The sequence below is a fragment of the Myxocyprinus asiaticus genome, chromosome 48 (assembly GCF_019703515.2).
Source record: "Myxocyprinus asiaticus isolate MX2 ecotype Aquarium Trade chromosome 48, UBuf_Myxa_2, whole genome shotgun sequence".
NCBI classification, from domain to species: Eukaryota; Metazoa; Chordata; class Actinopteri; order Cypriniformes; family Catostomidae; genus Myxocyprinus; species Myxocyprinus asiaticus.
In genome coordinates this window covers 3,872,129-3,887,808 of record NC_059391.1, presented here as the reverse complement: position 1 = coordinate 3,887,808, position 15,680 = coordinate 3,872,129, and the positions used below count along the sequence as shown (strand labels likewise).

The window sequence follows — 15,680 nt, the reverse complement described above, 5'->3', positions numbered from 1 at the left end:
AAACAATGTTTAGTGCTGAGAAGTGGGGAGGCTGCGTTTTATACTTTTACATGAGCACAGGCTATTTTGTAGCATTTATTTTTAGTCCAATATATATCCAAAACTCAAATGCAGTGTTTGGATGAATGATCATTTTAAATGCACACATCATATGGCTTATGGAATGTGTATGTATCAGTGTGTGTGTGTGTGTGTGTGTGTGTGTGTGCATCAGCCATGCCGCGCGCTCGTTAACATTCTACCCCGGACAGCGCGCGATGCGGCGCCTGCGCGGCCTTTTCACAGTGTTTCAATCCTCTGAAGCAAGTTGAAGAGAAGCAGTCCAGCTCTCTGTTTGTGCGCTAACTGAAATGGATGGAGTAGAGAGCAAAAGGACAGAGTATCAGAGGAGCATCATGAAAGATAGCGAGAATAAACCAGACTCCAGCATCCCCGAGCGCGTGACACTCAAGAAGGAGATCGGACTTCTGAGCGCGTGCACGATCATCATCGGTAACAGAAGTTTTGACATATTAAGACTTATAAAGACAGATTAATCATATAAATGCGCCACCTCAGCAATGTAGATTTATAGCCTATTTGGCTGAAAGTTGTTAAATGTTGACTACGCTAACCCATTATTTATGCACTTCTAAAGGTTTAGTGTTAGACATTTCTTGCCATAGTCAAATGAAACTGTGACTGCAACTGTAAATTATTTATTAGTATTATTCATTTGGATTGGATTTATTAACATAGCTGTTAGTGTTTATATATATATATATATATATATATATATATATTGCCAAATGAATAAATGTATACTACTGTAATGTGCAGACTTTTAAATTTCATTGCTTAGTGCCTTATTTTTGTCCAATAAATGTCATATTCTATTTAAATCTCTCTGAAAACAAAAGAGTAATACAATCTTGACAGTCTTAACTATGTTGCAGAATTATAACAGTTTATTCTTAACTTTATAAAGTTACTTAATGAGTCTAAATTCAACATTCAGAGTTGGGGTCTCCTGACCCTCTCAGTTGTGTTTGTCCTCTTGAAAGAGGCCGAATGAAAGCTAAAGATTGTTCCCTGCACTTCTGATGGCAGCCGGGGCTTTACAGGCAGGAGTAAATTATTTATGCCTGCTGTTACGTAATCTTGTTGTAAGACACTTGGGTGCTTGGAAGAAGTGCTGCCAGGAAGAGGGGCAATGGGGTGGGGGGGCTGATCATTCTGTCTATAAACTCAGAGGTACTACAGCCAGTGTGGATGTTAGGTTTTTTTTTCGGGGAAATGCTTCTGCTTGTTTGCTTGGTGATTCTGCCGCTTCTGGGATTCTGTTGGTTTACTGCTACGAAAAGGAGATAAACTGGATTGGTTTTGTTACATCACTTGGCAGTATTTATTCTACTACCTTTAATTTATTCTGCTTTTACTCCTTTTCTTTTTTTAAAAAAATCATTGTATTACAGTATTTTTTACTATAATTCTGTAAAACTTTACTGTATAACATTAATGAGAATCACCATAGAGAAGAGTAGGAATTACAAAAGCAAAAAGGGCTGGATGCATTAAAATTATACAGTTTTATCTCTCCTGATCCGATTCTGATACCTAAACTCTTGGTATCAGCCAATACCGATATCAATCCCGATCCGATACCAGTGTTGTTCTTTCCTTAATCAGTTTAATATCTACACCTCACTGTGTGAAACTGACTGGCAGAAGGTTTACTCTTTTATGTGTAAAGAAACAACCTCTTACTACACATTATTTCATTATAAAATAGAGAAAACAAAAAATGATTACATACAAATATATGTAGCATATTAAGAAAAATTATGCAGCAGAAAAATGAACAGTAACTCCAGTGAAAGTCTTCAGTAGAAAGAAGCCAGTTCCCTGTACAATTTGTTTTCCAACTTGTATTTAGACTTAAATGGATTCAGACCTCTTTCTTTGTTCACTTTTCAATCTCATTTTTTGGAACCCTGTCAACTTAAATGTTATTGTTATTTGTAAATTATTATTATTATGATGATGATGATGATTATTATTATTATTATTATTATTAAAGACTCAATAATGTGAAATTCACCCAGATATCTTTTCTCTTCATATCTTTGCTGCTTTTAGGCATTGTTAAAGTGATCTGAAGTGCCTTCTACCTGAGTAACTAGGGCTATGAAATATATATATATATATATATATATATATATATATATATATATATATATATATATATATATATAATTAATCACACTAAATTAACATTTTAAATTGACAGACCTACTGTAGAAATATGGAAGCACATGGCTGGCATAATTCAATTTGCTTTGTTATATGCAAAATGGCAATGCATTTCTCTATTTGAATTTACATTTTCCATACACATGTGCAACATTTGGTACAAAATGAAAATGAAAATTCAGTAATGTTATTTGCATTTTGCCATTTCCTAACCAAGTTTTAACATTTGAATTAAACATTCATTTGAATGCATTATGACTTGCAAAATTAAAATGTATTACCCAAACTGAATTGATATGTTTAAAATATTTGTGCACAAATTGTAGAAAAAGGAACATTTTAAATGTAATTTTCCTTAAATGCATTGACACACAATTAAGAGAATCTGAAATTGCATTTTCATTAATGCCTCCGGATGAATGTAGCAAAATTCAGTGTGGATTCGAAAATGCATTCCAGGCTGATTGCATTAACATGATCATCATGTCCTCATACTAGAAATAGCCATTTCTCTTTTCACTGAGATCCTGTTCTTATTTGAAGCTCACTTGCTGAATCTGAGGGGCCGAAATCTGATGATGAGGAAGATGTTGATGAAACATTGATTCATCCTATTCCACATTCCACATCAAATTCAGCATGATCACATGGGAAATCAACATGTTGTTACTGAATGTTCCAGTACCTTGACATCGACCCCATTCTGATGAGATACGAACAACTGCCATCTCCCATCAGACAACTTTACATCATTTCAAATGTGTTTACCTTTTCCTGTGGTGTGGCTGATAGTGTGTTACACAAGCAGCCTCAGAAACATTAGTTCAGGCCCTGTGGAAACCAGGAAGTAATAACATTCACATAATCAATTTGTGATTTGGAGGTTCCATTTTCCCTTTAAGATTACATTTTTACTCCACAATGTGTTAGGTTTAAGGTTGGGGTTTGGGCTTATGGTTAATAAAATATGCATTCCTGTTGACTGTATAACATCATTTACAACTAAAAACAACTCGCGTTTGGTGCCACTCTGAGGACATTTCACTCAGAAACCGGAGCGCACACGGGCCCATACATTCAACAACACTTCCAGCTTTGTCCACTGGAGGCTGTTGTTCGAATTTCGGTAAGCACAGATCGATTTCAGCTGCAGAACTTTGGAATTACTGACACCGAATTCACAGTGAGATGGTAGGTCAATGGCTGTCACAATTATGTTGTTTTAAAAGTCAACATGAAATCGAAATTTACCCTATTTACTGTCTCAGTATGCATTCTTGGTGTTTTTGTGAACGATTCAGTGCACATCTTTTTAATATTTCATAAAAATGCAATTACTTGCCCCACCTCTGAGCTCCTCTGAGCTTTTCAGCTACCATCACAAATACCATTTTTTTTTTTCTTTTTTTTTTAACCTCTCCCAACCACCTGATTCCATTCTGGTATGGAATGCACTTTTCACGATCCAAACAATTCCTTATGAATAAAACCAATTCCCACCCAACATTACTTGCTAAATATCCTGTCTCACTTGGAAAGACTTCGCTTTGTGAATGCCATCAATTGGGAATGTTCATAGTCATTTAACATTATATATAATTGTCTTTGTTAAATTGTTTATGTCCTTACTTTCTCAGGTAACATCATTGGCTCAGGAATCTTCATCTCTCCTAAGGGGGTTCTGGAGCACTCGGGTTCTGTTGGATTGGCACTGGTGGTGTGGATGCTAGGAGGGGGTGTAGCTGCTCTTGGTTCACTCTGCTACGCTGAACTAGGGGTCACCATCCCCAAATCTGGAGGAGACTATTCCTACGTCACTGAGATATTTGGAGGTCTTGTGGGGTAGGACACAGCCATATGTGATTTATTAAGAAATAAACAAAAAGGAAATGTATCACCACTTGAGATGGGCAGTTGGGAAGTTGATGTCTTGTGGTGTGGCATGCTATATTCCATCAAAAACCATTGAAATCAGCATTTTGCTTATTAGAATTATTATGCATGCATCTTATTTCAATCTCAATTCAGTTAAGAGACTACATGAAATAGTAGAAGTTAAAATGAACCAGTGAAGGCAAAAAGGTGATTAAATATAGTGACAAAGAAATAGTGACCAGTTACAGCATCTAAATATACACTTTCTCTTATACATATATATATATACATTTTAACCTGAAATTTTGATGTGTCAACTGCCCATATATTGTGTTACTGTTCTCTGTGTTGTCCAGGTTTCTGCTGTTATGGAGCGCAGTACTGATCATGTATCCCACCACACTGGCAGTCATAGCTCTCACTTTCTCCAACTATGTGCTTCAGCCTGTTTTCCCGCACTGTGTCCCTCCATACATGGCCACACGCATGCTGTCCATCATCTGCATATGTGAGTGAGACTTCTTCATTTATGTATTTGATTTATTTATATTATTAGCCTGAAAATGCTGCTGAATTACTTTTTTTTTTTTTTACTCTTATTTGAGAAGAAATGGCTTTAGTGAAATATCAAGTAATGACTGAGTTTTTAAAGCTGACAGGTTATCAGGGTGAGTTCTACTGGAGAACCCCTGGATTTAGCTAAATTTGACCTCAGACTTGAAGCAGAATTGAAGATGCAGCAAAAACTCTGACCTGCTTTTAATTATGTTGGCTTGTTGAAACCAACATACTGTTATCAGAGACTATTTAGCAGAGATGGGTCACTTCTGTTAAAGTGAATGGGAGAAATGGATGTGGAAAAGAAGTCCCACCCTAAAGGTAAAAGAGCAAATCACCTTTTAGATACAGATATCACCTGTCAATCTTCTTGAGAACGTGCATGCGCATTAGCAATACAAGCGGATAAATTGTTATTTTTGAGCATGATCTGAGCTAAAGAAGCACAGTTTATGACAGAAGTGTTGTCAGATTTTAGTGCTGATTTAAAATATGTTCTTTGATCTTAATCTTGACCAACTGTTTTAGAGATTTCGGCCTTTCCCCATTCAAGTAGATAGGAGCTGCACTGTCATGTCGCTTGTTTTCATAGAAAATAGCTGCCCAGGAGCATTCCAAATATGGCCGCCGAGTGAACTTACTTGCTAAAAAGACTTTGCTGTAATTCTACAAACTTTGTTCAGAGGTTTTTTTTTTCAAAATCCCTAAACCGAGACCAAAATTTCTAACATTAACTCCTAAAGCTTTTAAGCTACGTCCAGAAAACTCGGCACAGATCTTCAGACTGTTCTGGAATAGTGTGCTTTCTCTTTTCTCACTGACAGGACTTATGGTTTTCGCACAGCAGACAAACAAAAATGTGAAAAATCTCATAGATTTATGGTGCGTTCACGTCATGTGGGAATTACCGTAATTACGAGATTCCGACTTGTAAAAAGCATTCATGTCTTTGTAGAGCTCGTAATTACCAGTTGTAAACTCAGAATTTTATGAAAGCTCTGACTTGACAGTTCGTGATGTCATGTGAAAAGAACCAACATGGCGGCGGCCTTAACAGTTAAAGGTAGTGAAAATATTTCTGTTTAATATGCTATTTTATTATGCATTGATGCCTGGAGCATTTCTTTTTGTTCTTAAACATTTTGCAAAAGCATACAGAGGTGAAATAATGAAGTGATAAACATTTACTGTTATTATAAAGCCATTTTGGCATTATAAGTGTTTCCATAGAAACAATTAACTTACAAGGTCTGAGGATGTGAATGGCTCCAAGTAGAACATCCGACTTCCCATCTTGGAATTACAGTAATTCCGACATGACGTGAATGCACCATTACATTAGCTGAATGTTCAAAACTCCAACTGTCAAAAATTCAAATGTAAACAAACACAAAAGGCCTTTAATCTGCTTTAAAGGAATATTCCTAGTTCAATACAAATTGAGCTCAATCTACAGCATTTGTGGCATAATGTTGATTGATTAGGGTTTGTTGACATTACATCTTCTTGGCAACAAAGATGTAAAATTGGCTATAACTTTGCACAGAAAAGGTTAGTTAGTGATTTTTTGTTAACGTCTTGTGACTATTCTTTTGAAACAGTGAGTATTTTAACATAAAAAAATCTGGCCTCCATTCACTTCCATTGTAAGTGATCTATCTATCTATCTATCTATCTATCTATCTATCTATCTATCTATCTATCTATCTGTCTGTCTATCTATCTATCTATCTGTCTGTCTGTCTGTCTATCATCTGTCTGTTTATCTATCTATGTGTGTCTGTCTGTCTGTCTGTCTGTCTATCTATCATCTGTCTGTCTGTCTGTCTGTCTGTCTATCTATCTATCTATCTATCTATCATCTGTCTGTCTATCTATCTATCTGTCTGTCTGTCTGTCTGTCTGTCTAACTGGCGGTTTGTCTTACTGTAATGTCTGCATATCCATTTAAAGTTCAAAATTATAAAACTAGTTTAAACTGTCAGACAAGGCTTTGTCAAGCCAAAATCAAAGTTTATCTTGATAAATGTTACCTATCTAGTTACCTATTACTGTAATTTGAATTGCTGATGAAAGTAATGTTGTTTAGTGGTTAAAGATCTGGGCTGGTAACAGAAAGGTTGCAGGTTCAAACCGTGCACTTAACCCAACAAGTTATTCTAGGAGGACTGTCCCTGCAATAAGTATACTCTAAATTGCAGATAAACATTTCAGCTAAATGACTAATAATTTAAAAAAGTCTCCAGAATGTGATTACATATTACTTTATGCATTAATATGTAGTAAATAAAATACGATATAAAGCACAAAAAAAAAAAAAATTATGTTATTTTATGTAAGCACAATTTACCTAAACTGCCCTGTCTATAAGAAACCATGTCATTTGTGGCAGTATTTCATTTGAAAAGGTTTCTGATTTCAACATATTATATTTTGCAACTTCGTGTCCAACTCACCACAGCTGTAGCAGCCACAGATATTGGTTAAATATTCAAATTAGTGGTCAATGTGCCTGAATCTAAAAAAAAATATTCAATTTAGGGGTTAAGGGTTTGAATGTCAATGTAAAAATGCCTGATAAGTTGATGGACATAACTAGACAAATATCATCATAGAACACCACGTTATTTACAATATTGTTTCTAGAAAAATGGATCACTATGACTATTTTCTTATGTCAGAGTTAAAACTGTTGAGCTTGCCAATCTGTAAAGATAATGAAATACTCATAGAAACAGTAGGAAACTTACCTCTGTAAGGGGGAGGCCACCCAATGGTCCAAGGACGGTATCCAGTGGCATGGCTGAAGATCTCCTGCATCTTATCGTGCGCAACATAAAATAAACTTATATCAATTTGATTTGAGTTCCATGTTTTATTAATCTTATCATTAATTCTTTTCTTTATTTCATCTGACTCCAATTATGAAAACCTCGTTGATGTATCTATGCTATGAATTTAAGTTTTGTATCTTATTATTTTTAGTAATTCTCTCTTCTAGACTGCATTTGTTATTTCAATGTTATTTGGGTCCTGTGCCAACTGGACGCAGGTCCTTTAACTACAAATTCATCAGTCTCAGTTATTAGTAAGTTTTAGACTAAGTCCTTCTAGGTTCTCGGCTTTATCCGTTTAGTCTGATTTGGCTAAGTTCAGTATAGATTCTCAACTCACCGTTTAGCCCCAGTCAATAAAATTCTGTTTTACAGATTCTCGGTCCTACTCTTAGTATTCCCGTTTAATTCTACTTGGCTAAGTTCTATTATAGATTCTCGGTTCGCCGTTTAGCCTTTTAGTACATACTTAACTAATGGGTTACTTCTGAAGTAGCTTAGTTAAGCCAATTCTGACCATAGATTTGTAGTTAATAAGAAATATACAAGAAAACAGTCCTTCAGAATGAATCATAATAACAATTTATTTACCAGGTAATAGTAATACATTCAAACAATCCAGTTAAAATAATTAATCAAACTCAAAGCTATCAGTGAACCAAGCATAATAATGTAATTAAAGTTGCATTCCATTCAAACATTTACCAAACGTAAGAAATTCAAATTGCAATTACCTGATAGAAAAAACTACACACAGTGTTTTCTGTGTGGGTCTTCTGGCTACAGAGACCTTGATTCCTTTCAGTTATTACACAGCAATTGTGTTGGAGATCTACATACAGATTCCCTGGTAGATTTAAAAATGACACACAATGTTTTCTGTGTGGGTCATCTGGCTACAGAGACCATGAGCTCCTCTGCCATCCTTCCTTAAGTACCAAACTATTCTATTGTTGTTTCAGATGTGTGTGTTTGATGTTATTTAGGATTTGGTTTACAATTTAGGGATTTGTAAGTTGACCTTTGACTGAGTAGGTTGTTTGATGTTTACAAAGAATGCACCTAATCTGCATACAGCATCTGGTCCCTGTGAGAGACTTGGGAGGGGCATGCCCCGGATAGAATACAGTATTTTACTAAGTTCTTAAACCGTACTTGTGATTTGACTTTGCTGAAAGGGAATGAGACCGTTTTACCAGTTGCACTGAGACCTCTTGAATGATACCAAACATGTATGATCAGAAAACCTTTTACATTACAGAACAGGATAAGTCATAACTTAGTTTTTTGGTGTCCTTAAAGTGACCTGAGGTGAGAGAAAGAGAGAGCAGATGTGAGTGTGGTTTGCGTTTTATGGTCCCTAATCAGTGGGGTGTGTTTTCTCAGGTGGAGATGCTCCTCTGTGTGAGAGTTTTATGATGTTTTTTCTCGCAGAGTTCTTTGACTTTCCCGGAAGTGATGCGGACAATTTTGTGCCAGTCTTACACCTTTGTTTAAACCAGTTCATCCAAAAATGATTATAATGTTGAGGTTGAACAGAAAGTGCAGGGACAAAGACAAATCATAAAAAAGATAATAATAATAATAATAATAATAATAATAATAACAAATAAATAAATAAAGCTAATTGAAAAAAAAAACTATATAGTGCAAGCATGATATTTTAATTTCAGTTAATGCCACATTAAAGTAGAATTAGATTTTCTACATAACCCATTAAAATCTAATAGTAATAAATGGTGGCTTGTAAATTGGCAAATATTATGATGAGTAACAAATATTTTAAATGAAATTAATGTTTTGAATGTTTTTATCATGTTATTTATATCAGGAGTATAACAGTAAGTAATTTTAAAGACCTATTAAGTCTACCAAATTTGTGTATTATGATGCAGGAAATAATATTGAACTCCAGTGTTTATGATTGTGTCCCCTGGCTGGATGAGACATGAATAAGATGGTGCCAAAAGCACTTGACTCTGCTCAGTGATGGAGGTAAAGGGGCCAATAGCATGTGATATCTGCATTCGCCTGTTCTGAGCAGTTATTCACACAAACCGAAACAACAACAACAAGTGACTTTAAGGAAAAGTCAAAGAGCTCCATCTTTTCACAGACCTGCTTCTTGCCCCTCTGCTTTTGTTCTGTCTCATTGAAAGCTATTTGTTCGAATGGGCTTAAACAGGGGTAACATTTTCCTTTGCAAGAGAGGGAAAGTTAATATGAAAGAGTGTGTAAGAGAGAGACAGAGTGGCGGTGGCAGTGATGAATGAGTCCATTTAATTACAATTCCACACTGTTTTCCTGTAGCATTCCAACATTTGTCTCGAGTGCCCTGTACAAGCTGATTTTCAGTCCTAATAACAACAGGTTATCATTTTTACAACATACACAAACACCACTAGCCATTTTCTTTGGAAAACTTCATATTGAAGTCAGACAACCTTATGCATTATTATTAAGTTAATTATTAAGTAATAATTCTGTTCACATTGTGTCTGTGTATTTGTATGTGTTTGCAGTGTTTTTGACGTGGGTGAACTGCTACAGTGTGCGTCTGGCCACACGGATCCAGGATGTGTTTACAGTGGGGAAACTTCTAGCTTTGGGGCTCATCATTATTGTCGGTCTCATGCAGATTTATGAAGGTGAGAATGTCACTGATGTCCATGTTGATTTATAGAGAGCAGGGAGGCAGATGGCCAATATTATACTGATTTATGGGTGATTCTTCAACTAGGTAAACTTTTTTTTTTTTGGTGTTCTGGAATAATTTTAAAGAAACAAATGCTTTAAAAATCGTGGTTTGTGTTGTGTTTAAATGTTACATTTGCCAGAATTTTGTACTTGTAGCCTGCTCTACCCAGACTTGTTAACTTCCCCTTTATAATAAATGAATAAGAAGTGCTAAAATCAGGAAAATTCTACTTTGCACCTTTTGCTTTGAAAACTTTGAGAACTTTGAAAATCATATTTTCATTTGATTTGGTATTATGTGCTCAATTTGTTATTTTTCATAACAAAAAATGGCTGTCCCCAATAGGACTGGGTAAAAATAATGGTTTTCGGATGCATCGCAATCTCCATTTGAATGACCTTGCTATCGATTACCAAATTAAAATACCAAGATTGATCATTTACTTTATGCTGCAACCCTAGTGGTGATACTACAGGCAGTGCAGGGTGTGCAGCCCGGGTTGAGAAGGGTGGCCCACATTGTCCGACAGAAAGGGTACGATTAAAATAACCATGGGTCCAACGGGTGATGAAAACGATCCATCCCCGGAAGGCGAAAACTTCTGAGGTGGCCACCCCCCACAGCCCTTCATCTCCACTCTCATTAATATGCGCTCAACCAAAACACTTCTTTGAGACGGCCTCTGAACTGTCGCTATTCATAAAGAGACAGTACGTTCTAGTACTTGTTCTCAATTTAAATACTTGTAAATAGTACAAATTATGCATGTAAACAATAATATTATCATGCATGTATACAATAATATAGTATATAAACAGAGGTGCATTAACACTCGGGCTTACACGGGCTGAAGCCCAGGGGCCCACAACTTCCAAGGAGGCCCATTTTGCCGCATCCGCCACCTCATTATCCGCAGTCAACGTTTGCGGGAGGGGTACATCTTAACACGTTCAGCAGAAGACACTTTTGTAAACATGGAGACAGTGCACAACAATGAAAGCCGTCTGTGTAGCCCATATTCCTAGAATAACAGTATGTTTGTGAGCATATGTGTGGCTGGGGGGTTGTGAGTGCATATGTGTGGGGAGAGGGTGTGTGTGTGCACTTATGAGTATTATAAGTAAGTATACTTATGAATAACATTTGGAACTGTACTACCGTTTTACAGCTTTCTTGCAAGTCTTTATATTAACTGGGTCAAATTGACCCAAAGGGACTACAGTGGGACTTTTCTTTACAACTTATTTTTAAAAAACATAAAATTAGTCATTTTTACATCATCAGTGTCAGATCAACTCTGTGGACGATGTCATAAAGTTTCAGGACAAAAAGTTGAAGTTCAGTTGATGTAAATCGGTGTTCAAATCTGAAACTGGTCAAACTGACCCGGGAGGTCTTACAAGCATTAATCAGTCAAGAGGCCAATATTTATTTAACACTTAATTTACACTTGTATTCAAAGCGATTTACAAATCATATCAATCTGTAACTAAAATTGGCAAATTTCTTTTCACACATTTAAAACATCCCCTGCCTTGACCATGCATGTCTGTTTATTACATGTCCAATAATAGATTTGTTTCTGTGTGCTCAGGTAACTATGAGAGCCTGACTCCACAGGTGGCATTCATGTTTAATAAAGCTCCATCTATTGGGCAGATCGCTCTGGCTTTCCTTCATGCCTCCTTTGCCTTCAGTGGGTGGAACTTCCTAAACTACGTTACAGAGGAGGTGGTGAATCCAAGAAGGTTAGTCAGATATCACTATTAAAACGTGCCTGGACTGGCCCAAGTTAACAGCTATCCAAACTAGCTGGAACATTTTTATTGGCAGTGTTGGGTGTAATCCATTACATCTCACAATCCATATAAATTCATTACTAATTAATTTGTTACTGTAATCTAATTAATTACTTTTTTAGTCAAAAGGTAGTGTAACACATTACATTTTTAATTCTTGTAATCAGTTTACAGTTACTGACTTTTTTAAATAAATTTTGTGTTATTTACCCAACACTGCTTATTGGGTCATTGAAACAGTTCTATTTGTGTCAAGATTAATTACTATCGATAAAGTAAAAGTCAAAGATATTGAACTTCACATTGTTTGAAAGATGTTATGTTTATCTAGAACTCTGTTTATTATGTAATGCAAAAGTACTTGCAAAATAACACATTCATTTTAATTTGTATGTTGTTGTTTAGAATATCAGATACATTTCTCTTAGGGTCTTTAACAGTATTTCATTCTTTTTACAATGGCTTTGTCAAGCTCAACAGTGAGCAAAAAAGTCAGAAAGTGTCAAAGAAAAAAAAAATGCCAGGAATGTTTTCTGTTCCAGCAGCCTTCCGTGGGTTGACTCTGCATAGAGTTTTCCTCACATCAGCTGTGATAAGACATAGCACCTGATCATTGGGAGGAGGGGTGGTTTTCCTCACTGCCACATCATTTTGTGCCTCAAACCGAGCGTATAAGTCGTACAGCGCATCTGGAAGGGAAGCATCACTGCCACATGCGCCGCGTGTCGCCACTGTCCTGGAAGTAGCTGTGGATTCTCTGGCCATGTGCGCACTTTGCAAACTCAACCAGTGATGAGCAGTAACTAGAAACTAGCACCGAGTTCTTGCACCATTCCGTGTTGATGTAAACACATAAGCCACTACCGGGAGCCTTACCGCACAGAGCTGCATTTCTGTTGGCATGAAACGAGGTGAGCCCGTCTAGATGAATGGCAGCATCTGGAACTTTGTCGCTGAGCCACGTCTCAGTGAAAACAAAGACGCAGCAGTCTCTAAACTCACGCCGCATAGTCTGCTGAACTTGGAAGTAGTCCAATTTATTGTCCAGGGAGCAGGATAAACGGGAGAGCCGGCCACCTAGGGTTTGTTTTTAACCTAGCGTGGACCCCCGCCCTCTTGCCGCGCTTTCACTTCCTCGCACACCGTTTAAGACGTCCCCTCCCCCAGCCACCGACATCAGGTGATGCCGAGGTCTGTAGGCCTGGTCCCCGCAGCAAGCCGAGATCGTGTAGCTTCTCCGACAGATCATCATGCAGCTTAGTTGTTGCATGATTTCTATATTGTAGCAGTGTCTGACAATGGTAGACACGAACAATGGTAGACACGAATGATGTCCATGTGCCGTAAAAATCGGGCTAAGAAACAAAAATAGCACCATTTTGGATCCAGAGCGGCTGCTGCATGCTACTGCCGCACCGGCATCTTTTCGAACCATGCATGAGCCATAAAACCTGTCATTTTAATTTTAAAAGTGACCGACTTGAAAGGAAACATACTGGTTACAGCTGTCACCATGGTTCCCTGAAAGGAGGGAACAAGGCGCTATGTACGCTCGCCGCAATACTGATTTCTCGCTGTAAAGGGACTGAGAGATGCGCTCTCTTCTCTTCATTTGAAAATTCTGATGATATGGTGATGATATTGTGCTCCGGTTTATATGCGTGATGACGTGCCCATCAGGGGTGGTTTCCCATAGCATCAGCAACTGACACAGCATCTTATTCCCTCCTTTCAGGGAACCAGGTATACAGTACGTTTCCTGAGAATGTGGCCACTACATTGCTTGTTCAAATCAGTTGTGATGTCAAAAATATTATTTATGGCATTGATTAATGTTTTAATCAGGAGCTTTTATTCACATATGCTCTGTATGTTTTAAATGCAAATTTATATAAATGTTTTAACAGGAATCTGCCACGAGCCATTTACATCTCAATTCCATTGGTGACATGTGTGTACACTCTCACAAACATTGCGTATTTCTCCTCAATGTCTCCTGAGGAGCTGCTCTCATCTAACGCAGTGGCAGTTGTAAGTACAGGCCCTTGATGCATCAGATCCTCAAATTATTTAACATAAATAACTTTTAATAATTATTATTCATTATTGATTTGAATTATTTTGCACGTGTGTATAATTACCTATCCTAATTAGTAGTACTATAATTCAAGTTTTAATCCTGTTGGTGATACGCTAAATCTTTGTCATGACTTATAGACGTTCGGTGAGAAACTCCTTGGGATGTTTTCCACCATCATGCCTATCTCTGTGGCACTCTCCACTTTTGGCGGTATCAATGGCTACCTCTTCACCTCCTCCAGGTGAGTGCAGTTCCTGCTTTGCACCTTTTCCTAATGAAAAGGTTTTTTTTTGTTTTTTTGTCATTTTAACCCTCTCATTTAGGGTGTCCACGGCAGTGGAACTGATTTTATTCTTGTTTTGAAGTAAAATGAAACATTAAAAAATGATAATTTACTCATCATTTACTCACCTTTATTTTGTTGCATGGTAGATAGAAAGTCACAACTTTGGAATGACATGAGGGTGAGTAAATGATGACAGAATTTTCATTTTTGGGTGAACTGTTCCTTTAAGATATTTTTCCCTTGTCATTTAAAAATTCATGCATTAGAGGCTTAATTAATAACAGCTTTAAGGCCAATGTAGCCATTTTAGACTTGTAAGTCTTGTTATAAAATGTATAAAAATGTCAAAAAATTTAAAATATTATAAATTAAAGAATAATGAGTGTATTGTGTATTGTGTTTGTGTGTGGCTACATACAGGTTGTGTTTTTCCGGGGCAAGGGAAGGGCATTTACCCAGCCTTCTGGCTATGATCCACTTTAAGAACTGCACACCGATCCCAGCTTTGCTTGTTTGTGTATGCCACATTATCTTTTCATAAAAGAGCAAAAACAGTAGAATATATTTTGTAATAGTACCAAACAAGTTATTTTATTTCTCAAAGTGCAGCTTGTTCTAATTGGTTCCCATTAAATTCTTTCTCTCCTATTCTTTCTCTCTTTTTGCTGTTTTTCCTTGTCTTTCAGTGCACTGCCACAATTGTAATCTTGTGCATTGGAGAAACTCACAACCTTATAAACTATGTGTCTTTCATCAACTACCTCTCTTATGGAGTTACTATAGCTGGTCTGCTCTACTACAGATGGAAGAAGCCAAATTTATACAGACCCATCAAGGTATTACGTACAAATTGTGTAAAAAGGCACTTTGTGTTACATATGTACATGTCACTGAAGTACTGTAGATTAAGTTTACATAGTAAAACAAAATGGTGCATAAATACAGTGTATGCAGCATATTCATCTGGTTTGCTGCAATAGAGCACAACAGTGTGGTTCAAGAAGTAGAAATCCCATTGAATTTCTCTATAGGCAAATGTATTGTTAAAGATAACTTATATACCATTAAATACAGACCTACCGTGAGCTCAGAGGCTGTTAATTTTTTATATTAACATTTTATTGATTAAAAAAAAAAACACAATATTGAAGGAACATAACATACACACACAGAATCAAGTTATATCAAATTATATATCCCTCCCTAAAGACTTGAGACCTGGGAATCCCAAAATGTTGAACCATATTTTCAAAGGATCTCAACACTCCACTCTCATATACAGTGCATCCGGAAAGTATTCACAGCGCTTCACTTTTTC

At 36.7% G+C, this 15,680-nt stretch overlaps 1 protein-coding gene across 1 annotated transcript in view; it reads left to right on the top strand.

The window, feature by feature from the left end:
* The first annotated feature begins 321 nt into the window (after nucleotides 1-321).
* The window catches only part of LOC127437459 (asc-type amino acid transporter 1-like), a 28,875-nt gene continuing 13,516 nt past the window's right edge, over nucleotides 322-15,680 (top strand). The window contains exons 1-9 of the mRNA XM_051692393.1: nucleotides 322-492; nucleotides 3,870-4,074; nucleotides 4,464-4,615; nucleotides 10,022-10,147; nucleotides 11,792-11,945; nucleotides 13,904-14,027; nucleotides 14,214-14,317; nucleotides 14,783-14,879; nucleotides 15,049-15,198. Of these exons, the coding sequence (XP_051548353.1) occupies nucleotides 351-492; nucleotides 3,870-4,074; nucleotides 4,464-4,615; nucleotides 10,022-10,147; nucleotides 11,792-11,945; nucleotides 13,904-14,027; nucleotides 14,214-14,317; nucleotides 14,783-14,879; nucleotides 15,049-15,198 (1,254 nt within the window). The 5' untranslated portion in view covers nucleotides 322-350. The remainder of the gene's footprint in view (nucleotides 493-3,869; nucleotides 4,075-4,463; nucleotides 4,616-10,021; nucleotides 10,148-11,791; nucleotides 11,946-13,903; nucleotides 14,028-14,213; nucleotides 14,318-14,782; nucleotides 14,880-15,048; nucleotides 15,199-15,680) is intronic.